Source organism: Drosophila guanche, unplaced genomic scaffold (assembly GCF_900245975.1).
Source record: "Drosophila guanche unplaced genomic scaffold, DGUA_6, whole genome shotgun sequence".
Lineage (NCBI taxonomy): Eukaryota > Metazoa > Arthropoda > Insecta > Diptera > Drosophilidae > Drosophila > Drosophila guanche.
In genome coordinates this window covers 1,300,512-1,325,898 of record NW_022995746.1, presented here as the reverse complement: position 1 = coordinate 1,325,898, position 25,387 = coordinate 1,300,512, and the positions used below count along the sequence as shown (strand labels likewise).

The 25,387-nt window shown below is 45.8% G+C and overlaps 5 protein-coding genes across 5 annotated transcripts in view; 2 read left to right on the top strand and 3 right to left on the bottom strand.

The window, feature by feature from the left end:
• Positions 1 to 1,361: 1,361 nt before the first annotated feature.
• On the bottom strand, positions 1,362 to 6,290 carry LOC117581992 (solute carrier family 12 member 9). Its single transcript, XM_034269487.1, has 7 exons — positions 5,909 to 6,290; positions 5,627 to 5,761; positions 5,227 to 5,570; positions 2,867 to 4,134; positions 2,622 to 2,813; positions 2,378 to 2,557; positions 1,362 to 2,314 (listed from the first exon to the last, which is right to left on the bottom strand). Exons 1-7 carry the CDS (start codon positions 6,174 to 6,176, stop codon positions 1,879 to 1,881), a joined length of 2,823 nt encoding a protein of 940 aa, XP_034125378.1. The 5' UTR covers positions 6,177 to 6,290; the 3' UTR covers positions 1,362 to 1,878.
• Positions 6,291 to 6,755: 465 nt separating this feature from the next.
• LOC117581904 (probable ATP-dependent RNA helicase DDX23) lies at positions 6,756 to 9,480 on the top strand. Its single transcript, XM_034269372.1, has 2 exons — positions 6,756 to 6,986; positions 7,046 to 9,480. The coding sequence occupies exons 1-2, from the start codon at positions 6,802 to 6,804 to the stop codon at positions 9,417 to 9,419; spliced, it is 2,559 nt and encodes an 852-aa protein (XP_034125263.1). The 5' UTR covers positions 6,756 to 6,801; the 3' UTR covers positions 9,420 to 9,480.
• On the bottom strand, positions 9,464 to 12,164 carry LOC117581905 (cysteine-rich protein 2-binding protein). The gene is made up of 5 exons (XM_034269374.1): positions 11,695 to 12,164; positions 11,472 to 11,623; positions 11,214 to 11,412; positions 9,909 to 11,158; positions 9,464 to 9,847 (listed from the first exon to the last, which is right to left on the bottom strand). Exons 1-5 carry the CDS (start codon positions 12,099 to 12,101, stop codon positions 9,492 to 9,494), a joined length of 2,364 nt encoding a protein of 787 aa, XP_034125265.1. The 5' UTR covers positions 12,102 to 12,164; the 3' UTR covers positions 9,464 to 9,491.
• A 2,550-nt stretch (positions 12,165 to 14,714) lies between these two features.
• On the bottom strand, positions 14,715 to 16,948 carry LOC117581915 (intraflagellar transport protein 46). Its single transcript, XM_034269386.1, has 2 exons — positions 16,525 to 16,948; positions 14,715 to 16,043 (listed from the first exon to the last, which is right to left on the bottom strand). The coding sequence occupies exons 1-2, from the start codon at positions 16,741 to 16,743 to the stop codon at positions 14,982 to 14,984; spliced, it is 1,281 nt and encodes a 426-aa protein (XP_034125277.1). The 5' UTR covers positions 16,744 to 16,948; the 3' UTR covers positions 14,715 to 14,981.
• Positions 16,949 to 18,689: 1,741 nt separating this feature from the next.
• The window catches only part of LOC117581843, a 46,068-nt gene continuing 39,370 nt past the window's right edge, over positions 18,690 to 25,387 (top strand). The window contains exon 1 of the mRNA XM_034269298.1: positions 18,690 to 19,286. The gene's annotated coding sequence lies outside the window, so the exon portion shown is untranslated. The remainder of the gene's footprint in view (positions 19,287 to 25,387) is intronic.

Here is a 25,387-nt window from a genome sequence, read left to right as displayed (position 1 = left end):
AGGAATTCCATGGGAAACTCGTACTCACGCACTTGATCCTTGAACCTTTTATTTTCTGAGAGTTACCAAAAACAATGGACACAGAGCTGTGGCTGCCTTTGTTACCATTTGTTCCATTCTCAGCCAAATTACCATGTAATAATCTGGAATTATGAATTATTATATGCAACTATTTGTTTGTTTCCAACTAAATTTGTTGTGGTCTCCGCACAGATGTGCAAAACTCCAGACTGCATGTCGGGACAGGGATTTAAGATGTGTTCTCTTGGAGGTCGTCTGTATGGTAATTTCTGAGCTCAAAGCAGGCGACAATTTCCACAAAACTCATGCCATAACTTAGGTGCTAACCCTTAAAGCGATTCTTAGGTAACACCAAAAAAGTGTACCCTAAAAAGTGTCAGGCAATTGCAGTCGTTTATGGGAATTTATTGACACACAAACAGAGATCCTGCAGGTAATCAGTGCCGCCGCCGCCGCCGAGGACCTTCCTTGATGAGTATCATAAATTGTCATCACATAAATAGTGCAACAACAGGACTCGAGCGTGAGCTGTTGACATTTATGACTCTATTGCTGCTGCTGGCACGTCTGCTCCTGCTGCTCCTGGCAATCACAATCTTGTGCCCTTTTTTACACGCGCGACCCTAACGCCCATATCTTAATAAGCATTTAATGGTAGCGGTAAACGCTGCACAAACAAAGTCTGTAAAGGATAAGAGTGCCTCTGCAGCTCTTTGATTGTTAAGTGTTCATGGATGCTGTGATAAGAGAGCGCAGGAAGCAGGAATGTGCTACAAGTATTGCTGCAAAACCCGTTTCATTGATATAAAAATACACAAAACTGCAGTTACAATGCGTAGATAGAATATTTATGTACATAAAAAGTGACCGGGAACTGTGTTAAATAAGTAACTAAATATAAAACATCACAACAGAGAGTTAGAGCCTCAGAGAGAGCAGCCATCTGCATGGGAAGTTCCTCTGATATTAACCAATCAGCCATGCCACAAGGTCAAACCATTCAATGACCATCTGTCGGATCTTCTGCAGCTCCAAATTCCATGCAAAAGCTGGCACTGGGGAGCAAGGCCATCCATCCACTAGGCCAAACCCAAACCCAACTCGGAGCTCAATCTGCCAGCACATGCCTCAAAAGTGTACAAAATTCCCTCAAACAAAAACAAATCACTCATAAATTACATAAATAAATATAGCTACATTTTATTTAGATATTGGAAAGAACTGATTACATTGAAACGCTATGATCGATAATAGTTGTAGGTGCTACATGCGGGTGTAGTCACAGTTTAAGGCTGTCCCAAAAAGTAGCACACAAAAACATTTATCTAAAATAATTCATCAAAGTCGTACATTGAACTGGGAGTACAGCCGCACGCTGCACCCATTGGGGTTGGGAGTTATCACTAAGTGCACAATGAAATGTTTATAATTAATACTCTAATACTTGTGTGTTTGCCTGTCGGTTATCATTATTCGTGTTCGTGGTTAGAAGTAGAAGATAGAATCACAATAAATGTTAATATCGGGGTGGGTGGTGGATTAAAACATGATACGTTTAGTCATAGATAAAATAAGTTATAGAATCGGCTGATATGATGATTGATTTCAATGCTGATCTCTGTGTGAGAGGTGCTGAACGAACCAACTACAAGTGCTAATATTAAACGAACACTGTTACAAGCTACAAGCACACATGGGACACACACACAATAGCTGATAAATTGCCAGCAAGACAGACACAGAAATAGAGAGCGACAGCGTTTAAATTGGTTCATTCCGGGTGCCTTTTGTTGCACTATGTTGGGAGGTTGTTTTTTGCTTTTATCACTTGTGGAAATGCTTGCTAGAGTCTGGAGTCTACAGCGTTGTCGAGGTCACCGTACTGACGCCATGCACCAGTATTGTGGGCGGCAAATCAGCCGTCAGCTCTGTGAGCAGCTCCACATAGCTGGCGCTGCGTGCAGCAAAATCTTTTGTCGTTAGCTTTGGTGGCGCTGCCAAATAGATGAACGATAGCGCCGTCTGATCCGAGCGATCGCGTATTATTTGATTTGCACGCTGCATGTAGAGCAGCGAACGATTCATTGTCTCATCGCCATCATCGTCCTCAGGCAGCGTGTTGTCCGCCTGCGCCGTGAACTGCTTGAGGGTGCGTGCATGACGCACAAAGTCCGAGTCACGACTCCATTCCTCAATCTCTATGATGTCCGCCGTGATGCGCAACTCCTTGAGCGACTGTTGCAGCTTCAGCTTTGAGAAGATTTCCATTTGCGGTGATTGCGTGTCAAAGGTGCTAAGGAAAAGGCCAGGAAAAATGTAAAATAAATGCTAGTTTTTGGAAGTTTGTTTTGCTTACCCCACAGTTCGCTCATCATTTGTCTCACAGAGGAATATTCTCACTCGCAGATGCTTCCATTTGGCCAGCATTATGACAGCCAGTTGCATCATGAACAGCGAGACCATATCGAAGGGATCACCACATGTGGGATTAAATACATTTATGGGCCAAACATCAATGTACTTGACATGTTTGCTGCTGCAAAAGGGAAACGAAAATATATATTCAAGGAGCTACAATGACAATCACACTCCCCACTTACATGGCTATAAAGTTCTTGTCCAAACGCTGAAAGTTCCTGCACAGACACAGATTCTTCTTCATGCGCAGCGTATCGCAGAGTATTTGCACATATTCCTGCACCTTAAAATGCTTTGGATCGCCGTCGCGTCGTATGGGAAAGTTGTGCACTTCGCCGGCGTTAAAGTCATCCGTTTTATATGGGGAGGAACCGCTGTAAGCAAATAAATGATTATCACTGCTCATTCCTTTACTTTTTGCACTCACTTTTGAAAGAAATCTTTGGGTGGTTCGTCGTCGTAGAAGCCCAAAATGATTGTGTTTGGCTTCATAGCGCCAATGCCCGACAAACGTGTCAAATGCTGGACACCCTCGCGTATGCTGCGGCTGAGCGTGACCTCCGTGAATGCCTTGACGCGCATGTGATCCAGGAAGGACCACCATTGCTGGTTCTCCTCCATATCCTCGACGCTCTGGAAGTCACCTACTATCACGTGGCCAATGATGTAGAGGCCGCTCTTCTTGAGATCGTTGACAAAATCCACCAACGGACAGCAGGAACGTGGCGAGGAAACCAGCAGGAGTATCTGCGGACGCCAGAACTTGACATGATCCTTGCGCGGATCCAACATCAGCAGATACTTGCGCACCTGGTGGAACATCAGAGCCTGGGAAATGGAACCCCATTGGGCTGCCTGCGTGGCAGGCGAAAACAGATGCAAGGCAATGACCAAAATCAAGCACAGAATGATGCAAATCGAAGCATAAATCGGATTGATGACAAACATCATGATGAGTGTGCCCAGCAGACCGACGAGGCACGTGTGCCAGGTGAAGTATTTGAAGAGCGGCCGGAAGTTGGGTGCACCCGTCAGCTCAATGCCCAGGCAGGCCAGATTGGTGGCCAGATACGAGAGCATAAACAGCACCGAATTGATCTGCGCAATGATGTTGAAGGAGCCAATTAGCAGAATGCACTCCACCATCACCCAGCTGACGGCAACGGCGGCAATCGGGTTGCCCTTCCACGTGCCGTGCAGCACAAAGTTGAGCAGCGAGCCAAAGACTTGATCCTTGGACAGCGCCTCCAGTATGCGGCTCGATCCGATCAGATTGCTCAAGCCCGTCGAGAAGGTGGCCGTCAGAATGCCAATGGCCGTGAACGGTGGCCACGCATTGACGGGCATCAGGAATAGGTAATTGTTTCGCATCGTCACACCCGGCGTGGTGCAGCTCATCAGGAAGGAGAGGATGATGTACGAGACGAAGGTAAATGCCACCGCTGAGAGTGTACCCCAGGGAATGCTCTTGGCTGGGTTCTTCAGCTCCCCGGACATGTTCGCGCCAGCCATGATGCCCGTCACACCGGAGAACAGCACACCAAAGGTCGTGGAGAAGTCCACCATCTTATTGTTCGATGTGTAATCGTGGCCATACTGCGCGCCCAGATTATCGCTCAGTGTATTCGCACTTAGACCCGTGTACGGTAGGAACGTAGACTGATTATAATAGGTATTCTCCACGGGCACCGGAATCTGGAAAAAAACAAACAAAAACGGAACGAAAATTACTATCATTGCCATCAGATTAGGTTATCGCAAGTACAAGCTAATTAATGCTACATATTTATATATTTCTATTTATTTTCTAATCAGTTTTGCTGACTCACAGGAATCGTCATTTTACTTTGCTTTAAGCCCTGGGGCTCTTATCGTTGTCGGCTCGGTTCGGTTTTTTATTTTAGATATTTGAAACTGGAATTATACAATAAAATAAACCCACAAGAACTGACCGGAAAGATAAAAAAAAGCTGAAGAGGGGGAAAAAATGTGCGAATAAAATTGAATTTTGTGGTAGCTAATTCCTGTAATAATGCTGCGATTTATTGGGGGAATTATGTGTTGTTAAGGAATGGTTAGAAAATGCCAAAAGTGAATGCAGAAAAAGGCTGAATATTTATTCGGAATCTACCGATTTTTGTTATGGAATGTTTAAGGTATCTTTGGTGAGACTTTTACTCGGTTCTTACAGAAAACCGAGAATATTCTTATACAAAAGTGAGTGGGTTTAGTAAGCAATTAGTTGTTGTAGAGCCATGAAAGATATATCTCTATGGGGAGAGGGACATGATCTTGATCCCTAATAACTACCACGGCGTCTAGTTCTTCTTAGATGCAATGAATCCTCAATGAAAGCATCCTAAAACCTAATAAATAATTAATTAAAATAACACTTTCAGTACCGCCAGTTCTTAAGAACTTAATGCTCTTCAATGATACATCAATTCCAGCATGTAGATGGGCGTTACAAATGGAATTCCCTTGCAGCAAAATATGATTAATTTTTGTAGAACTGCTGCCTAAATCATAATCGTAATAAATGTGTGTGTTTCCGCTTTAAAATATAAAACGAAACTACAAGAAACTGCCACTCTTTATCACTATTTTTTTGGGATTTTTGCATTGCCTTAAAATTTAATTTTGAAAAATAAAATGATCCACATGAGCCATAGATAGCCTAGATATCGGCATGGCATAGCATGGAATACACGATATAGTCATAGATTGATAAGCCTGACAGGGCTTTGGGTCAATGAGTGATGGGTGGGAGAAGGGGCGGTTACCTACCTTGTCATTGTTGCCGCCCAGAGCCAGGAAACTGATGTACGTAGCGAGCAGAGAGACGGTCACCGTGCCCAAAATAATCACTGACGTCTTGGCAAAGAGCGCGGCACCCACCAGGCAGACCAGCAGCTGGCAGGTGTTGATGATGCTGCTGGTGAGGAAGCGCCACCACTTGCCATCGGGCAGGGTGGCACCGTCGCCGACAAAGTGTCCGCCCGGGCCAAAGTTATCCATGATGCCCTCGGTGCAGCCAGAGATGGCCATGGCCGAGCCGACGACGTTCGCAAAGAAGAACAAGGTGCCAATGGAGCCGCCAAATTCCAGGCCCAAAGTGCGGCTAATCATGACTGGAAAGGGTTAAAGCATGAGATCATGCCAGAGAAATGCATGGACTATGACTCACAGTAGACGCCGCCGCCTTCGATGGCTCCATTGGTGGAGATGGCGCAGACAGAGGCCACCGTAAACAGTAGAATCCCATAAGCGATGAGGAACTGCAGCAGAGTTATGTACAGACCCGCATTGCCCACAATATAACCTAATCGGATTACACACACACACCACAGGCACAGACACAGATCGAGTTAGAGATGGGGGAAAGAGACAAGTTCAATGGACCAACTACAACAAGTGTCTGTCGGTTGGATCATGACGTCACGTCAGCAGCAACAAAAATTCTACGTACCAACACGTATGAAAACCAATGCACTGAACATTGAGAGGGCCACCGGACTGAAGACGCCAGCAAAGGTGCCCAGAGTGCGGCCACTCCGTTCCGGATTCTGCATCCCAAACTCCACATAGCCATCGCCAGATTGCGGCGTTTGGGGGCGAGTGTTGGTGTCCGAGTTGTTTCCCCCGAAAAGGGAGCCGAAGCTGCGGAACACACTGCCAGCGCTGCCGTTGCGCGGCGCGGCTATCGGAGCCGTTTCCTGATCCGTGTTGCTGCTCATCGCGGCCGGAGGTTGAGTAGCGCGTAGCTCCAGAACGCCTAAAGTTGCTAGCAATAACCAATAATAATAATATCTAACTTTGTGTGCCCGTCCGTCCGCCTTTGTTTATTGTGTGGGTGTATCGATAGGTCTGCAAGCAGTAATCGATAGCTGCTTTTCACAAAGCTTCAGCACCGGTGTGGTGAAAAATCGTAAGATGCAAAAGCACATATATACATTATATATACATTTGTTTTAATTTGCCCTCTCACTACATATTTGCTCTAATGTTTTTATTAACATTCCACTGCAAGTATGGTTTAATGCAGTGTAGTAGCACTAACCAAATAGTATAGTATACCAGTTGGTTGGTATAGTTGGTATAGTATACCAAATAGTATATTATTTGGTTAGTGGTAGTAGCCAACATCTGCTTAAAAAGTTAGTCCGTTAGTTGTTTGTGTCGCACTGAACTAGATTCAAGTGCGCTCTCATGTTAATACTTTGCAGTATTGTCTAATATAGCCAGTCCAGTTTGAAATTTGCTATCGACAATTAGTGCATATCGATATATTGAAACATCAATCACATCACTAGTTACTCCCAGCTGTTCTTAAGAAAATTTTGTTTTACAATTTCACGAATTATGGTAAATGATAAAAAGCGTCGCTCGCGCTCGCGGGAACGTTTCCGGGACGAGCGTCAGCAACAGCAGAACGTTGGCCAAAGAGAGCGCGAGAGGGAACGACCACGCAACGACAGGGAGCCGCAACGTGGAGACAGACCAAACGACAGAGAGAGGGACAGACGCCAGCGGCGTTCTCGTTCCCGGTGAGTTTTATTGAACCTAATTTATGTGAATGCTGCATGCTAATGAACACTTTTGACAGTGAGGACCGCATCAGACGTCGCTCCCCAGATCGCCAGAGGCCCAGGGATAACAATGGGCCAGATCGTGGTTCACGTGGTGAACGCGGTGGTCCAGGGGGTGGGCGCTCGGGAGAGCCGGAGAAGCGAGCCAAGCTGGATGGGAGCGCCAACTCGGGCAAGCCAGATGGCAAGGAGGATGAGGAAATGCCCGATGAGAAGCAGGACCACAAGCTAAAGAAGGAGCCGCTCTCCCTGGAAGAGTTGCTGGACAAAAAGAAGCGCGAGGAGGAGGCCAGAGCCAAACCCGTGTTCCTCACCAAGGAGCAGCGTGCCGCTGAGGCCATTAAGCGTCGCCAGGAGGAGGTGGAGCGTCTGCGTGCCGCTCAAGATGCCGCCCGCGAGCTAATGTCAGCGCCCAGAGAGATAAACATGTCCATAGCCACAGCGCCAGCAACGGCAGCACCATCGGCGCCCATGCCACCGCCACCGACGCGCCCAGAGAGACGTGAGCGCGGCAACAACAGAGGGGACAGGGGTGGCAACAACAATAACAACAGCAATAACAACAACAGTGGAAATCATGGCGGAGATGGCGGTGGTGGAGGCGGAGGGGACCGCGACAGGGACAACAAACGCGCCGAAGATCTCACCCACAAGGACAAGGAAAAGGAGCTGGAGGCCATACGCGAGCGTTATTTGGGCATTGTCAAGAAGAAGCGACGCGTGCGGCGGCTCAACGATCGCAAGTTCGTTTTTGATTGGGATGCTGGCGAGGACACGTCCATAGATTACAACAATCTGTACAAGGAGCGGCACCACGTGCAGTTCTTTGGACGCGGCAACGTGGCAGGCATCGACATCAAAGAGCAGAAGCGCACCCAGAGTCAGTTCTATGGGGATCTGCTGGAGAAGCGGCGCACCGAGGCCGAGAAGGAGCAGGAGAAGGTGCGCTTGAAGAAGATGAAGCGCAAGGAGGACAAGCAGAAGTGGGACGATCGCCACTGGTCGGAGAAGGAGAACGATGAGATGACTGAGCGCGATTGGCGCATCTTCCGCGAGGACTACAACATCACCATCAAGGGCGGCCGCATACCCAATCCCATACGCAGCTGGAACGAGTCGGGCTTCCCGCCGGAGATCATCGACATCATCGACAAGGTCGGATACAAGGAACCGACGCCCATTCAGCGCCAGGCCATACCAATTGGCCTGCAGAATCGTGACATCATTGGCGTGGCCGAGACGGGCTCCGGCAAGACGCTCGCCTTCCTCATTCCCCTGCTCTCGTGGATCCAGTCGCTGCCCAAAATCGAGCGGCTCGAGGATGTGGACCAGGGCCCGTATGCTATTATCATGGCGCCCACGCGTGAGTTGGCCCAACAGATCGAGGAGGAGACCATCAAGTTCGGCCAGCCGCTGGGCATACGCACTGTGGTCGTGGTGGGCGGCCTGTCGCGTGAGGAGCAAGGCTTCCGCCTGCGTCTGGGCTGTGAGATTGTCATCGCCACGCCGGGTCGTCTCATCGATGTGCTGGAGAATCGCTACCTGGTGCTCAACCAGTGCACCTACATCGTGCTCGACGAGGCCGATCGCATGATAGACATGGGCTTCGAGCCGGACGTCCAAAAGATTCTCGAGTACATGCCGGTCACCAATCTCAAGCCGGACACCGAGGAGGCCGAGGATGAGAACAAGCTGATGGAGAACTTTTACACCAAGAAAAAGTACCGCCAGACGGTGATGTTTACGGCAACGATGCCGCCGGCGGTGGAGCGTCTGGCTCGCTCCTATCTGCGACGTCCGTCGACCGTTTACATTGGCTCTGTGGGCAAGCCAACGGAGCGCACGGAACAGATCGTCTACATGATGGGCGAGAACGACAAGCGCAAGAAGCTCATGGAGATTTTGTCGCGCAAGATCGATCCGCCGGTTATCATTTTCGTCAACCAAAAGAAGGGCGCCGATGTGCTGGCCAAGGGACTGGAGAAGCTCGGCTACAACTCCTGCACGCTGCACGGTGGCAAGGGCCAGGAGCAGCGCGAGTACGCGCTGGCAGCGCTCAAATCGGGAGCGAAGGATATTCTGGTGGCCACCGATGTGGCTGGACGTGGTATCGACATCAAGGACGTCTCGTTGGTCATCAACTACGACATGGCCAAGTCCATTGAGGACTACACGCATCGCATTGGTCGCACGGGTCGTGCGGGCAAGACTGGCTGCGCCATTTCCTTTGTCACCAAGGACGACAGCGGTCTGTTCTACGACCTCAAGCAGTGCGTGACAGCCAGTCCGGTGTCCACATGTCCACCCGAGCTGACCAATCACCCAGAGGCACAGCACAAGCCCGGCACAGTGGTGACCAAAAAGCGCAGAGAGGAGAAAATATTTGCCTAGGATTCGCACAGAATTTATAATAATAAAGCGAGCGACTTGGGGCATCGATTTCCATTTAAAATTTGAATCTATTTATCTGAGCAAACGCAGAAACAGCGCATTCCTGCTCTGCTTTGAGTTTAGTGGCAAGTATTTGTCATAAAAGTCGACGATAATTTCCTCAATTTTAAAGCCAAACTTTTGGTACAACATCACCGCGGAATTGCTGGCGGACACGTGCAGCGTGATGTCCTTGGACATGCAGGTCTGTATGAGATGGTAAAGCATGAAGCTGGCTATGCCACTGCGCTGCCAGTTCGGGCGCACAGCCATGAAGGAGATGTACGCCTCGTTGTAGCCGACATCGGGCACGAGAAAGCCACAGCCAATGACGAGCTTCTTGTAGAGGGCCACCACGCTGTAGTCCGGATAGCTGAGACATTCGCTGACTGCAGGAGAGGAAACAGATTAAAGCGGATTACAGGGGGTAAGTTTTGGGGCTACTCTCACCATCAATGTTCGGCCAGAAGGAGCTCTGAAGCAGCGCATTAACTGCTGGTATATGCTGCGGTCGCACGTAGCAAAAGTCAATGGGCGAGCGGGCGGGATGGCAGCGATTCACGCGATGCTGCAGCTCGCACATGAGCTTCAGCCACGGTGGGCCCATTGTCTCGCTGCGAAAGATGAACGGATGGAGGACGCGCTGCGTGTACGGCGACTCGAACATTTCGTACTGCGTGGAGCCCGTCAGCCGCGCATAGAACGAACTCTTGGGGTGCTGCTGCGAGTGCGCGAGCAGGTGAAAGCGATCCAGTATGTGTGCCTGCTGCACCCTGGCCGTGGCATCTATGTGCTCGTCCAGGTTGAAGATGGGTCTGTTGTGCTCTCGCTTCCATTTGCGCAGGCACAGCTTGCGGTAGAGGCGACGCACGTAGGCGGGAATGCTTAGTTGGCACTGCTGCTCCAGCGCGAAGATCTTGTGCAGCCGCTGATGCAGTTGCTGCTCCTCGTGCACGCTCATTAGCGCGAGATTCTCGTTGGGCAGCGACACTTCATCGGAGTTTTGGGTCTCCTGCAGCCAGGGCCAATTGCGACGCGGTTGGCGGATGAATCCACTCGGCTTGCAGGGCCCCAACAGCGGGGAATCAGTCTGCTGCGGTTCACCGCTCTCCTCCAGCTCCTCCTCCATGGGTTCCTGTTTGATTTTCTCACTCTGCTCGCGCGGCTGGTAATTGGTGACTTCCACTATGCGCGGCTGCTGGTTGGAGCTGGCTTGCAGCTCCTTCTCCTCCGTTGCCTTTTGCTCTTCTGCTGCCTCTTCCTCGCTCTCTGCGCTCGCCTCAGCTGCTGGCACGTCCTCCTTGACAAGGGGCGCTTGCTTCACTTCCTCGCTGGTCTCTGGCATGCCAAAGCTTGTGTCCATGTCGAACAGACCCCCGCTGGTAGAGGGCGACTCCAGCAATGCTTCCGTCATAAAGAAATCGGATTTGCCAGCTCCAATCAGCGGTGGAGGCATTATGCCCGGCAAACTGCTAAACATGCTGAGATCGTCGCCGCCAAAACTCTCGGCCAGAAAGTCCATGAGGCTGGCCTGCACGCTGCTCAGCGGCTGCTGTGGGGATTTCAACTGCTCCTCCTGCTTAGGTGTAGCGTTCGGTGGGGTGTCCTGTGGCACGAGCGTGGCGGGCGGCAGAGCTGCTTCCTGATGGTTTAAAGCGGGTTCTGCCGGTGGCTTTCGGGGCTCGCGACCCATGTAGGGACTGCAAAAGGGAGGGCATGAGGAAGTGTATCTTAAGATGTGTGTTTTTGGCTTACATAGACCGCGCACAGCCTTCGCTGGCAGCTGCTGGCACCTCTGCCACAGCGAGAATCTTCTCCGGCATAATTCGCTGCGCCTCGCTGGCTGCACCACTATTATCAGTCACATCCACCTCACTGTCGCCGCTGTTTTCATCGCCTATGAAAGAACGTTTATCAAATCGCATAGCCACGCGCTCTTCCAGCTTTTTCTCGTCTGCAAAAGGAAGGAAAATGTTAAAAACCAAAGGAAAACCAATGAAAAGCTCAACTCACATTCACGCTTGGTGCTTCTGGGTGTTTGATTTGGCTGAGCCAGCTTCCACCAGCCAGTTTCATTGAACTGTTCCATGCCCGACAAGAAGTACTTGGGGCTGTTGTGGGAGAGAGTGCCCGAAACGCTGCCAGTCCACTTTTTGCGACGCCGCCTGAGGATGGTGATAAGCAAAGGAGTTACACATGAGTCTTCCAGTCAAGGCTGTAGGCTGTAGTTACTCACGCATTCGGACCGAATATGTAGTGCCAATTGCGATCCACAAAGCTTATGATGTGCGTGCGCCAGTGGAAGAATCCGTGATGGCCCAAGCCCTTTTGCTTGTGCGACAAATTGTACAGCGTCAGTGTGAGCACCATTAGCCAGGGTATCTTCTGGCGCTCACAACGCTCCTTCACCTCATTGTGCGTGTAGGGAGCACCCTGCTGCTTCAGCTGCTCCTCCGCACACTTTATGCACGTGAAATCAAAGTAAATGTCGCCAAACAAATCGCCAGGCGTGCTCGTGTGCAGACATTTGATGTGCACCAGTTCATCGCAATTCTCGCACTCCAGATAGTTGTCATCGTCTATTTTAAGCTGGCAGTACTTGCAGCTGGCATTGACCAGTTCGCTTTCAGTCGATTCTGCCATATTATTTGCTTTAAATGGCAAAAAATCAGAATTTACAAAATATAAACAACTTGTTAAGCAGTGTGACCGTGGATTTATCGTTAACATTTACCGCTTCTACCTTCAGAAAATACTGAAGTATACCGTCTCAGTTTATAAATATACCGATGTGTGTTCATTCAAACTTATCATATTCCTCGATTTCAATGTTCGCTTTAACATTATTAGCTGGATAAGCCACTCAGCCCTTAACATATAATTTTATCTGATTGATGAATGAATTCCACACAAGATTGGAAAGTTTTAAGGCCTTACTTGTTTTTGGGTTGCTTACCAAATAAGGTTTTTTAAAGTTTTATCAAATGAAAATTTTTCAAGGTCTACATGGTCCTGTCGAGGAAATGTATAAATTTGTTGAAAAATGTTCCCCCTTGTGCAAGAGCCATCTGGTGGAAGTGAAATGTCCTTAATTTTGTCAACGGGAATTTAAATTCTACAAGGGACATTTTGTTGTTTTTGAATAAATAATAGCTTAAGAGCAATAAAATATTTAATAACCATATGGTATCCACAATGAATACTCCTAAGATTTTAAGTATACCCCAAATACTCCACATGTTTACACATCTTCGTCTAAATGCGATTAAAATGCCAAAGAGAATCGCATAGACACAAGACAACTTGCTACTTGAGGCCAGATAAGACTGAATCCTATCAGAATAATGGACTGGAACACACGTCGAAAACACACCAGACGTGTCTGTTAATCAAACATGCGGCTATCACGCCCACCGACCTGACCGGGAAATGCAACGAAAATGACATTAATGGGCTCTTTACGGCTTACGCATAATTAAGGCCGTTGCCTGCTTGGCTCTCTGCTACTGAGTCCAGTGTCCTGCTCGAATGTTGTCTTAAGCGAGCCTAATTAGGCATCTCTTGGCTCTTGCATTGCTGCTGCTGCTGCTGCTGCTGTGCCTGCTGCTGTTGTCTGTGCGATGAAGTGCATGATTGGTTTACGAGTTAAGGCGATGATGGCTTGCCGCCCATCCCTCCCCCTCCCGGCATAAGTATGCAAAAAGAAAACGTTTAATCCTTTTTGCCGGAACTTCATATGGCCATGCAGATTCATATAAAGAGCTGCTGCTGCTCCATTCATTGAACTCCCTGTGTGTCGTCGTCTATAGCCCAAGGATGATTTTCGTCTTCTTGCGACTGCCCACTGGGCATATGAACATTTATATCAAAAGTGTGACACACAAGAGGAGAGGAACAGCTGCACTTTTAATTTTTAATTTTTCCAGATGTGTTTCCCTGTTTGATCTCTTATTTCTTTAATTTTACTGAATTTTCAATTAAATATCTGAATATTTAGAGCTCTAAAGAGGTTTAGTGGAGTAATATTTCTTGGCTTCTTTCCTCTTCCCTTTTGTTTTTTGCTGTATTTGCTGTTTCTTTCCTCACACATAAGAAGAACATACGGTTTTGCTTTGCTTCCACTCCCCTCTTACACACATTCCAACCCACAGCACCATCCCCTTCTCAACATTCACCGTTGGATTAGCCACACACAAACGTTTACTTTTTTGAGTAGGAGAGGGAAAACACAAAAAGCGAGAGAGCAATTACAAAGAGAGCATGAAATGTTCTAGAAGCTACGCTTCCCACGCATGCAGATCTTTCTTTCAATTTTTCGGTCGCACAAAGCGCGTGGTTTTAAGTCAGCTCCGCGTTTCGGGTCGCGAAAATCGGGAAATGGATGAAAAATCCACCGGGAAAAGTGTCGCGCAGTTGTGTAGTGCAAAAGTGCAGGGTTTTGGTGCAATAGTGTAGTGCAGTGTAGTGTGAAATGGTGCAGTGTAGTGGGGCAGTGAAGAAAGGCCGAAAAATGGCAAGAAAGTGTTCCTGATCGAGATGAATCGTCGAAGACAAAATATGGAAATAAGTGAAAGTGGAGTGCTAAAAGTGTATTTTGCATTTGATGTACAACATACATATGTACATACATACATATGTATGTATGGTCCATGTGAATGCATGTAAATCTTTTTTTTTACGGCGAAGTGATCTCTGGCAATGTGTGTAAATGTGCGTGTGTATGTAAATAATGGTGGTGGGGTGAGGTTTTAGTGATCTGACGCCCACCGTAAGTGCTTCCACACGAAATTCAGTGCTAATGTCTCACCTTATATTAATCTACCAAAAATATGTGCTGTAATTGAAATGTGCTTGGAATGGTGTAATTTTCGTTTCGTTAATCGTTCTCTCGAAAATCGTCACGCGTTTACGCAGCCTCGCTATCCCGTTTATCGTAACCACGAAATCGTCGACTGCAAATGCATCTAATGAAAACGTAATGGCATAATCGTATTGCCCAAAAGGTAAGAGAGAAGAGTTTAAAGATTTATCCGTATTTCCCCTCACATTACACCCTCCAATATTAACAAGCAATCTGGAACTTACGCTTATCACATTTGTTTGCCTGCTCCGTCATTTACAGATGTAAATGCAGCTAAGTAGTTGTTTGGTGCCCCTCATTAGCCAAAGCAAACATTTCCGCGCCAGAAATGGTACTCCGTTTCACCTCTAATCAAGCCAAGCCCACCCATTCCCATTTCCCCTTGTCATCTCTCCCACATCAAACAACCAAGTTATGGGCTGACCATTTTCCAAACGATTTAATGCCATAATAGAACAGAGCAGAAAGCCGATGCGAATGCCGATGTGAATGTAGCACCACCAGCCGTGGCATCCGTGGCATTCTGCGTGGCGGGGGACCAGCAAAGGCAAACAAACGGCGTCTGGCTGTCACTTAATCGAAGCCATTAGCGTTATTAGTGGTGCCCAGCTCCACCTCCAGCCTTGTCCTCATCGCCCGCGATGCCATTTGCAATTTTCCACCTACTCCCAGGCCTGACTGGCGGCCAGGTACAGGGCAAAGAGCGTCTGGACATTGTGTATGTAATCGGCCTGGGAGTCCAGGGGTCCCTCGATGCCGAACCTTTCGCACAGCACTCGCACATATTCGGCCAACGGCAGATGCTGCTGCAGGCAGGAGCGGTACGCCTCATCCAGGACATCCTTTGTCTCTGCATCTGCAAACGAGCGTGGCCAGTCCTCGAGCAGTGCGTCAATGTCCTTGCGCGGCTGGGCATCGTACATGGATTGGGTCATGTGCACCTGCTCCACCTCCCCGATCCACTTGTCAATGTCCTTGGCCGATCTCGCGGTGGGCACCAACGCAGCCGATGAAGCGTGCCGCGGATTCCTCCCTCGACTGCCACTCAGCACCGAACGTAGTTTCATATTGAGCAGACTGGGTTCGCTCTGTGTGCCCGAAGGTTCATCCAGCAGCCACAGGCCCAGCCGCTCCAAGTGCTCGTCCAGCTCCCGCTGACGCTGTGGCTGGAGCAGCGGCGGAGCCTGCACCTTCAGCAGGGCATCCACATCGCCCACGGCGGGCACGAATTCCGGGATGAACGGCTGCAGGTGAAAGGGCGTGTCAATTGTCTGCGGCGTGTACTTTAGTATGTAGGGGAATATGTCCTTGAGGTCCTGCTGTAGTGGCAGCTGCTCCCACTTGTCCGGCGTCAGATTGAAGGACGGCTCCTGTCGTTGGCCTGACTCCGAACCGCCCTGACCCGCACTGCGTCGCTGCTGCATGGGCAGCGCCAGTTTGTGATGCGGCAACTTGGTCCCAGGGCCTGGTGCTCCACCCACTGCTCCTCCACCCAGTGTTGCCTCATCGCTGCCCGAACTCATTTGATCGTCCTGCGGCTGATGATTCTTGGCATTCCGCGTGCTACCAGGTCGCGTTTGGGGCCTTGTCATGGCCATGTTCATGCCATCGGGCAGTTGCATCTCGCTGTCATCATCGTCCTCATCGCTGTCCTCCGCCTCGTCATCGTGATCAATGATGTCCTGCAGCAGACCATCATCATCGGTGGAGTTGTTGCCCGCAAGCTGCTTGAAAGAGAAATGTTAGCAACGTGCAGTGGCATTTGAGATAGCTGGGGATGCATAATTGTAGCGAGCAGAGCTAAATGGTCTATAGCTTAAATGTTGAATGAACTCGTGGAGAAAGGATGCAAGGATAATATCTGTAGATAGCAAGATCAGCAACGCACTTGTATTATTTCTTGATACTAATGAGGAGCCATTGATGTCTTTAAAGTTTCAAGTTTAAATGGTTTGCAAAATATAAAAAATTCTCAGCTACGCTTCATTGGAAATAACTGCAATGCGATACATTTCCAAAATGACAAGCGGACAAATGTTCAGCTAGAAACAAAGACAATTTTCGAGGTTTTATTGTTGGAGTTTCAATGAGTTTTCTTTTGCGAAATGTACTCCGCTTTGTCCTCTCAAGACTCTCATTTCCACAATATGCCATTTAGCAAGTGCCTCGCTCCCGCACCCCCCACTCATTACCACAAGTACTCACCATTCTTCGATGCCTGCTTGCTGCTGCTCTTTGTCCACCTCTGCCTTCGGCTGCAGCTCCAGCTCCAGCTCCTGCTACTGTGGCTCCTGCTCCAGTGCCACTTCTTCTGGGCCCAATTGCCGCACCGACTCGAGGCTCCATTTGAACGCTGCTCAGATGCTTGGAGTCGCCTCCGCCGCTGCCGATTGTGATCTCCTCGTCGTAGTAGTTCATGGCCATAGCCTGTCGCCTGCCTTCCAGCTGTGAAATGCTTTCAAGTAGTTCCTCCCACTTCCTGCCTGTCGCTTGGGTTTCTGCGGAATCCTCGCTGCACTTGCCTCACTGCATTGACAATTTTCCGCTCCTTGTGCAGGTGCTGGAGGAAGAGTCCTTCAACTGTTGTTGTTGCTGTTGTCGTCTTGTTGCTTCCTTCCTTCACGCTGGATTTTTCCTTTATGTTTGAGAGTTTTCTTGCTGTTTTCCTTTCTGTTTTGGGTGCTTACCTGAAAAACTTGTCAATTGCTTTGGCAGTGGGTTGTCTTGACAACGACACCGCCGCGTTCCGTTTGCCGTCCCTCCCCCGCCACCGTATCGTGTGGCAATACGTATAATTGTTTGTTGCCTGCAAAAACATTTACGGCCGAAACAGTTGCTCTTTGTTCTGGCCAAATACGATACCCGGAGACGGACTTCTGCCTCTTCCTCTGTCTGTGCGTGGGCCTGGCAGAGGTCTGGCTTGCTATCTCCTTTTGGTTTTAATTACATGAAATATTTAAACCATTTTCCCATAATTTGCAGTCTTCAGGCATTTAAATAGCAGCGGCGGCTACTGTTTCTCTGCCAGTTTATTGCGGGGTTTTCATTAATGAAGGAGCGAACTCTTTTCAATTTTCATCAAGGTTTTGTCAAAGGCTGACCATCGAGAGGCTGCAATTAACAAAGAGGCGCCATCACTGGTTTAAGGTATGTTTCTTTTTCATGGAATATCCATAGATGAGGTGCCAGATATAACAATTAGCAGTTACAGATGGGTTCTTGAAGGACTAGTCTGTCGCAAAACATATGTGTGGTTTCCTGCAGAAGGTTTCTTTTATAATTATTTCCAAAAGCGTGCTTTACGCACCCCTAAAAAATACTCCCACGACCATAAACTGATCCTTAAACACAAAGGGGGTTTTGTTTCTTTGCTCAAGAGATTATGGTGCAACAACACACAGATAATATCTGATAAGATTTAAAGGATTACTTTAAGTTCTAAAGAATGTTGTAAAGGAAACAGTAATGACACATGGTACAAAACACACAGATAAGCGTTACATTTGCAGATAATATTAATATCCTTAGAATGGCCAGATTCCGTCAGAATAGTTCTATATTTTCAGCCAGTAAGTTGTGCGATATATGCTTGTAATCAGCAAAAAATCTCTACTGTTCTGTATTTAAATCTATTCTCCAACATTCCTTATCTACTATAATGTAATTGAGGAATTTCCTGCCAATGAGAAATATCTGTAAATACGAACAAGATTGCAATTTGTTGCATGGCATCTTTTTATATTAGTTGTTACATCCCCTTCAGCGACGGCCATGCCACCCATTCACACGATTAGCACTCAAATGCGCTCACATTTTTGCTCTTTACGTAAGTTGAGAGAAACAGCAGACACAGACACACGCTTCCACTCAAACAAGAGAGATGTTGACAGTTAACAGAGCTCAATCAACAGAGCATGTCGCTGGAATCATAGCATGGCAGCATGTGTTTCCAGCCACAAACTCTGTTGGCAACAGCTAAGAATTCAAAACGAAATGAACGGTGGGCAAAAAAGAATATATTAGTTCACGTTTATTGGTAAAAAAAAAATAAATGTATTTATTTAAAACTGTAATTAAAAGTTCTGTTGGCATTCCTTTGAATAAGAGGGATACAATTTGTGTTTGCAATTTAAATTTGTGTCCACACATTTACACAATTTAGAGATCCAAAACAATTTAAATTCAAAAACAATTATTGTAGAATAATATTCTAAAATCCCATAAAATAGTTTCGAAACCCACGAAAGATCTTTTGCCGAGATATCTTCGCTGCTGGCTCACAGAAAATCAACAGCAGCAGCTGTTAACATCAGGCGGCAGGCCAGGCCGAATGCCGTTGCCGTTGCCGTTGCCGCCTTTTGCTTGTCGATTCACTCTGTTTTGGAATCTTGCGCTGTTCGGAACGTTTTGCCCACTCGTTTGTTCGGCGCTGCTGATAAAGAAACATTCCGAAGTTTCGTCTTTCGTATCTGTGTGTTTCAAGTGTGTGGTGTGACCAGCAACAACAACCTGCAATAACAACAACGGAGCTTGCAACAAGAGCGTTTGCCACTAATTAAATGCCGAAGTGTGTGTCTGTCAATTGAATCTGTACGTTACGACTTTTGATTGAATTAAAATACAAATTACAAAAAAGTGAACAAAAGCAAACAACAAAAATAAAAGCAGCAACAAGCAGCAACACCATTTACAATTAACGGTAATTAAGCCGGTGTAGCTCTTGATAATTTTCAACATTTTCCTCCCTCGCGCGGGTGCCCAAAGATTGTATATTTTAAAACACTCTTTAATTTCGGGGATAATTAAAACCGAGAGTGGAGTGTGCTACGTCGTGTGTGTGCCCTGCCTCCTACAACACCCTTTTGTGCCGAAAGGGAACAATTTTCATTAAACCGGCGCTAAAAGGATTACCCACCCGTTCATCTTCATCAGGAGGAAGCCTCCGAAAACCCGAGCACCGAAAAACGGTAAGTTCTGCAGGGGCAATTGGGGGGCGGAATCCAAGCCACACACTTCCGCTGCGACACGTTTCGCGCCACGTTTTTGGGGGGGTTTTTGCAACATCTAAAAAAGGGTTGAGATGACCATCCATCCGGTTGGCAGGGTCAACATGCTTTTGTTGAGGTTAAACTGTGCCCTGAGCCGGAATCATTGTACAATCCCCCAACAGCATTCCGAGACTGAACCCCGCTCAAACGAACAATGAAACACACGCCAAACTTTCGGCAATAAAACGAAATTGTTTTGAATTATTGAGATCTGAGAGTCGGGGATTCCGGACCCTCTAACCGGATGGTCCTTTTCGGAGCGGTTTTCTTTGTGCATGTATTTTATTTTTTTATTTTTTTTAAATATAATTTATTTTTCGGTGCATTTATGACCGAGCCGAGCTGAACCAAATCCCAACCGCTGCAAAAGGACTCTTATAGGTGTCTGGGGGCATTAACAGTTAACATGTTTGCGGTATTTGATTGGTGCCAAGTCATTTTATCAGCCCATAAAACGAAAGGGGGCCAGGACAAGTGCCACCAAGTGTCTGGTCTGCCACATTTTTCGGGGCATATGTTTGCACTCCGCATTATGTGTGTGTGAGTGGGGTGTGGTCTGAATGGGCGTGGGGTGGTGCTTTGAGTGGGGGGTTTTGTGCGCAAATTGGAGAAAGGTTTTATAGAGTTCAACGGAGTAACGACCAGTTTATCAATTCTGTATGGGTGCTGCCTTGCCCGCAGACCCGATAAGAGAGTTTTTATTTTATTTTATGTAAATGCAAATCGGTTTGGGTCAATGCACTGAAAAAACAACAATCAAGGAGACAGAAACGCACTGCCAAGGAGCAGATACTGGAAAAAGTATGTTGGGAAGGAGTTATTTAACAGACAAAATGGATGGATCACTTGAAGAAAGAGTTGGAAAAGCAGAGATAATTCTCGTAAGAATCTTTGAGTTGACTCCACAGAATTCCTTTTTGGGGCAGAAAACATTTTCTGCATAAAATCTTCAGAGCACTCTGACATCATATCCAAACGTATGTGGTATCAAGTGTTATCTTTTCTTGGACTTACTGTCGATTGCGACAAATATTTGAATTTGTTTACAATTCTACCACTTCCCCGCTTAGTCATGACATTTTCCATATCAAATCGCAAATCAAATTAAAATTTGTTTTTTGTTTGCACATTTTTGCATTTAATTTCTAAGAATTACTTGCTAAGTCTAGCCATATTTTTCCAACCATTTCTGCTTAAAGTAAACACCAGGAAGTAATAATATCACATTACCAACGAAGCAGCCTGTCCACTTCGCATTCCAAGCGCCTGATAACTCTTCAGTTAGAATACACCTAAACACCATCAATATTCACATTAGTGCCATCAATTTGCTACACAAAACCCAAGACAATTGCAATCTTCAACAAATACTTATTGAGATTCATTTACTGGCACTCCCGCTGGAGCATCTAATTTCTGGCTGAAGGTCTGCAGCTCTCTGTGGTTATTAGTTCCTGCCCATTCAGATTCAGACTCGAGCGCCCTGCGTGGCTAATTAATTTCCATTCAACTAAATGGAAATACGTAAACCATAGAATGCCGCAAATTAATTTCCAGACTGAATGAGCTGGATAGAGAGGGGGGAAGAGAAAGAGAGGGAAAGTGAGAAACAGACAGACAGATGCTGAACAGACGGCAGCAGACAGATCTGCCAGGAGATACGGCATACAGTGTGCTACGAAAGTATGCATCCAAAATGGTAAATGTTACTCTGCAGCTTATTGGCTGATATTTTTGGGTTCATATTTTATGACTTAAGTTTTTCGATATCATAAAAAGTGTCATAAATATAGGCAGCTTAAAAGGCATCAATAAAACCCTAAAACAAACCATAATTCAAGTCAAATCAAGTAGCTTGATAAGAAAACTACTTTAATGTGACAACTGCACTTGGACGAGAACTTATTTTATTTTTTTTAGTTGAACTTTTATTATTGTTGAGAGATCGGAATAATGTTAGATGGAATGCTAACAAGTGATATAATTAAGGTAGAAAATATTTTGTAGTATAGTTTGGCGGTTGAAAACATGTTACAAATATTATTGAAAATCGTTTACTGTAATCATAACTATCTGTGAGATGTGAATTCTTTTTGTTTGCCACAATTTATTAATGTCCATAAGGGATCCCTTCTGAGAGTCAATACCAAAGCGAACCTACACATATGAGAGAACCCCTTCAGCGTTTCGTAAATTTCATAATAAATATTGTCTGATTCCATGAGGTCATAAATCTGCAACAATATGTCCAAGATCTATCAAACAAGCATTCCCAATACTTTCGTACCACACTGTACACACTATATTCGATTTATCTATGGGTAATATAAATTCCTTAAGATCTCCTCTACTCTCTCTGTGTCGTCCGTTTTTATTTGTGGTCAGGCTATTTCGGTTTATTGTAATTTTTTATGGTCCAAGTCCTCGCTATGGTTCTGTTTGTTTGGCTTCATAACTAGCGACTAGCGAGGGGACTGCCGGCGACTTCGACCTACAATATATATATACTAAGTGTACATAGATATACGAGGATAAATGTGTAAGTGATTCTATTGTTCCTCTTGTACTTTGTTACATTTCCCAAGTCCCAAAAGCAGACCAGAAACACTTTCGCTTTTCATTGTTTCTGCTCAGTCTGCGTCTGTCTGTTGGAGGCTTTCCTCGCCTTTTTACAGCCCAGCTAAAGAAAATAAAGGAAAAGGCAGGCAAAATGTTTGCTTATCTCTTTGCCTACACAATTTTTATGTGTATGTTTTGCTTTGTTTCTGCACCGCACCCCTCCCAGCTCTGGTGCTGATGGGTGTTGAGGCTTGAGAGGATTCGCTCTTTTCCGGATAATCATCAGCATGCACGGCCAGGCACCAGCAGCAGCTCATAGTCTCCATGCTCCATCCTTCTGCCACATGCCACATGGCTCCTACAGCAAGTTACCACCAAGTTCAGGCCAAAGAAAGCGAAAGCAGATGGAAATTCTGCTCAGGGCCGGGGGTCACCGTGGCCATAAAAATGGAAAATTGTTCTACAGTTGAATGGAAACTTTGTCGCACCGCACCAGACTTTTACTTTGACTTCGAGTTATGCCAGATTGGTTTTTATTTAAATTAGTTTTAGATTCCTTTTGGGCTTGGGCATTTTTCCCCAATGCTCACTGAAGTGTTAAAACAGAGAGACTCTGGCAAGAAGATTCAAAAGTAGATTTTGGTGCAGAAAAAATTTGTGTGTGGCTCCCCGCTTTTATAGCCAGCTCAGCTGTTCCTTAACCAAAAACGAGTTCCTAAGAATTGTCTGCCCCAGTCCCAGTCGCAATCCCTAGCTCTGTGCCCCTGCCGCTGCTTTTGCATAAATAAATAAACAAAATATACAACGAATCAGATTTCAGACCCTTTCCGAAAGAGTATCGATGACAAATTGCACATAATTTTTGTCTTCTGCTGAGCCAATGTTTTTCGAAAACTCTTTTTTTCTTTTTTGGTGGCAACTGCACGGTCTGTGAATTGCTTATTTATTTGTTTGCCTATCCAAAGTGTCGGCACACACACAGGCCAGGACGCCCTTGTCACAAGAAACTGCCAAAAAGTAATAACGACAGTTTATTAAATGCCAATTGAGATCCATTTCAAAGATATGAGAGAAGGGATATACCATCCAAAATCCCACATCCCAGCCATCATGCATGTTCGCAAAAGTTTTCGGCAAAAAGAAAACAAAACTCTTGATTGTTGGGGCAAGAAAAGTTTTTGCTGTTAACCTTTTCGGTTGACCTGAAGCCTGAGCTCCTCTTCCTCATCAGCATAATCCCCACGGGGAGTGGAGTAGGGCGCCAAAAACAAACTTTCCCAAGAGTCCCAAACAGAGAGAGAGAGATACAGATACAGATACATTCATCCCCTCTTAGCTTCGTTGTATCATTTATCACAACTTGCACACTGAAAATATCATTTTACATGGCAAAGGCAAAGCCAAAGCCAAAAAGAAAAGTGAAATGAATTATGTGGTAGGTGATGAAGTTATCATTGAGCTATCAATGCCCATACAGGCGGAAGGTGTTTGGCTTGTCAATGAGATTGATTATTCAAATGAAAGAAAGGGGAGGGAGTCGTCGGGCAAGAGGCGCCAACTTTTGTTGGTTGGCCAAACAAATGGCAATTAATAATAAATGAATTTTCAAAGTGTTTGCTGGAGGGCGCAGCGAGCATAGAGAGAGAAATGGTGTTACGAAATTGGGGGAAAAATGTGTGTTAAATGATTGAAAGTTGTAGATAGTAAGTGGTTGTGGATTTGAGGCATTTGGGAGTAGTTTTTGTGTCCTTTAAGGAACGGAAAAAGTGAGCAGAAGTGTTACGATGCCAGGAGCAACATCGAAGCACAAACTTCATTAATTCAAACTTTCTAGAAGATTATTTAATAACAATAATAGCTTATCATTGAAATAATATAAAAACCCAAGTAGATCACTTCTTCAGCAATTCCCGCTCAAACTAAGACACTTTTTCCCACAAGTACCCATCTTAAAAAAACCGCAAAAAACACTCTGAACAATAAGACAATCTACTGCAAAAGTAAACCGAAATGATAGATACAATTCGCAGAGTTGCTGCCTAAACAAACTCCAGATATTTTTTTGTCGTAGACCAAAACTTGTTAATACGCCATTTCTAAGCAACGTTTTTGTTGTTGTGTCTGTCTTTTTGATTGTTATGTCTTCACCACTCATTCTACTTTATCATATCTCTTTCACTTCTTCGTTGTCGTTCTCTGGCATTCCAATAAACAGTTTTTGGTTGAATTCTTTTTTATGTGCTGCGCGGTTCTGTTATGTTCATTTTTTTCCATTCTTTCACAAGCTTGAGGTATTATGGCTGCTGACCCATTTTGTGCGGCATATTAAGTGTGATTTCCAATTACCAAATTACTGACCTCAAAAGCGATTACTAAACATGTTACCATAAACAGTACATAGTTTACTTTATATATAGGAAATTGCTTATCAGCTAAAACGCTGCAAGAAAGAATAGCTCTAGGAACACCAAGAATAGAAAAGGGAAGCACAGAAAACGGCATATCAATATCAGTGGAGCTCTGAGTGTGGGATTAGATATGTTATCTACCCCTACTATTTTGTTTGATGCGTAGCAGCACAAAGAAATTTTTGTCTGATTAGCTAAACCATAAAACATTTATTTATATTTTTTGGGCGCCTCGGACAGGTTCAATATTTTTGCTTTATTTATATAGATTTATCAGTAAATTATATACACATTTTACACACACTCGTTGGCTTTTCCCCCCCCCTTGTTTTTTTGCCATTTGTTGAGGCAGTCAGTTGTTGACTCTTTCGCTGACTCAACGACTGATTCTCAGAGTCTTTCCTTTATTATTTGCTGGTTTCCGCTGGTTTCTGATTCTGATTCTGACTTCATTTTATCATTTTGATGTCATCGAGCGGCTCTTTTCTTTGTGACAATAAAAAATGCTCTTACGGTGCTTTCATTTGTTCTTTTTGAACCTTTTTCTTCTGTCTTTTTAACCTTTTTCTTGAGATGTTTTTTAACCTCTTTTTTTCGTTTTTGTGGCTGATTTATTCTCTCTTATTTTTGCACGAATTATTCCTCCCGTTTGATTTATTCTTCGCTGCAGCGTCGTCATCTGCTCGTACCATAATTTTAATTAAAAATCGCTTAAAATCTTTACGAAATTGTTTTCGAAAAAAACTTTTTGGCGACAGATAGAAAGAGGTAGAGGATTGACAGAGCGGGAGGGTGGCATAGGAGGTGACTGAGTGTCAACACGTGCCAAATTGTTTGTTTTTGCTTTTGCTCCTATCTGTAGGAAGTTTTTTTCTGTGAGGAAACTTTTTCACTTCCACGCAAAGTGGAAAGCTAAAGTTGCAGAATGCCCAAAAGTATCTGCAAGATAAAAAAGCCCCCGGTAGCAAATGCTGAAATTTAAGTTCCAAGTTGAAGTTTTATGCGCCATGCAGTTTGGGCCCTTTATCTTGTTCTTGTTAGCTACGATTGTTG

Bases quoted from the DNA above. Each gene is read 5' to 3' on its own strand.
- LOC117581992 (XM_034269487.1), bottom strand. From the start codon at position 6,176: ATGAGCAGCAACACGGATCAGGAAACGGCTCCGATAGCCGCGCCGCGC. The intron at 5,762-5,908 runs GTACGTAGAATT...TAATCCGATTAG, and splicing joins ATTGGTTTTCATACGTGTTG to GTTATATTGTGGGCAATGCG. The intron at 4,135-5,226 runs GTAGGTAACCGC...GTTTTTTTCCAG, and splicing joins TGGGCGGCAACAATGACAAG to ATTCCGGTGCCCGTGGAGAA.
- LOC117581904 (XM_034269372.1), top strand. From the start codon at position 6,802: ATGGTAAATGATAAAAAGCGTCGCTCGCGCTCGCGGGAACGTTTCCGG. The intron at 6,987-7,045 runs GTGAGTTTTATT...CACTTTTGACAG, and splicing joins CAGCGGCGTTCTCGTTCCCG to TGAGGACCGCATCAGACGTC.
- LOC117581905 (XM_034269374.1), bottom strand. From the start codon at position 12,101: ATGGCAGAATCGACTGAAAGCGAACTGGTCAATGCCAGCTGCAAGTAC. The intron at 11,413-11,471 runs GTGAGTTGAGCT...TTCCTTTTGCAG, and splicing joins CAGAAGCACCAAGCGTGAAT to ACGAGAAAAAGCTGGAAGAG. The intron at 9,848-9,908 runs GTGAGAGTAGCC...CCTCTCCTGCAG, and splicing joins CTTCTGGCCGAACATTGATG to TCAGCGAATGTCTCAGCTAT.
- LOC117581915 (XM_034269386.1), bottom strand. From the start codon at position 16,743: ATGGCCATGAACTACTACGACGAGGAGATCACAATCGGCAGCGGCGGA. The intron at 16,044-16,524 runs GTGAGTACTTGT...TCTTTCAAGCAG, and splicing joins CAAGCAGGCATCGAAGAATG to CTTGCGGGCAACAACTCCAC.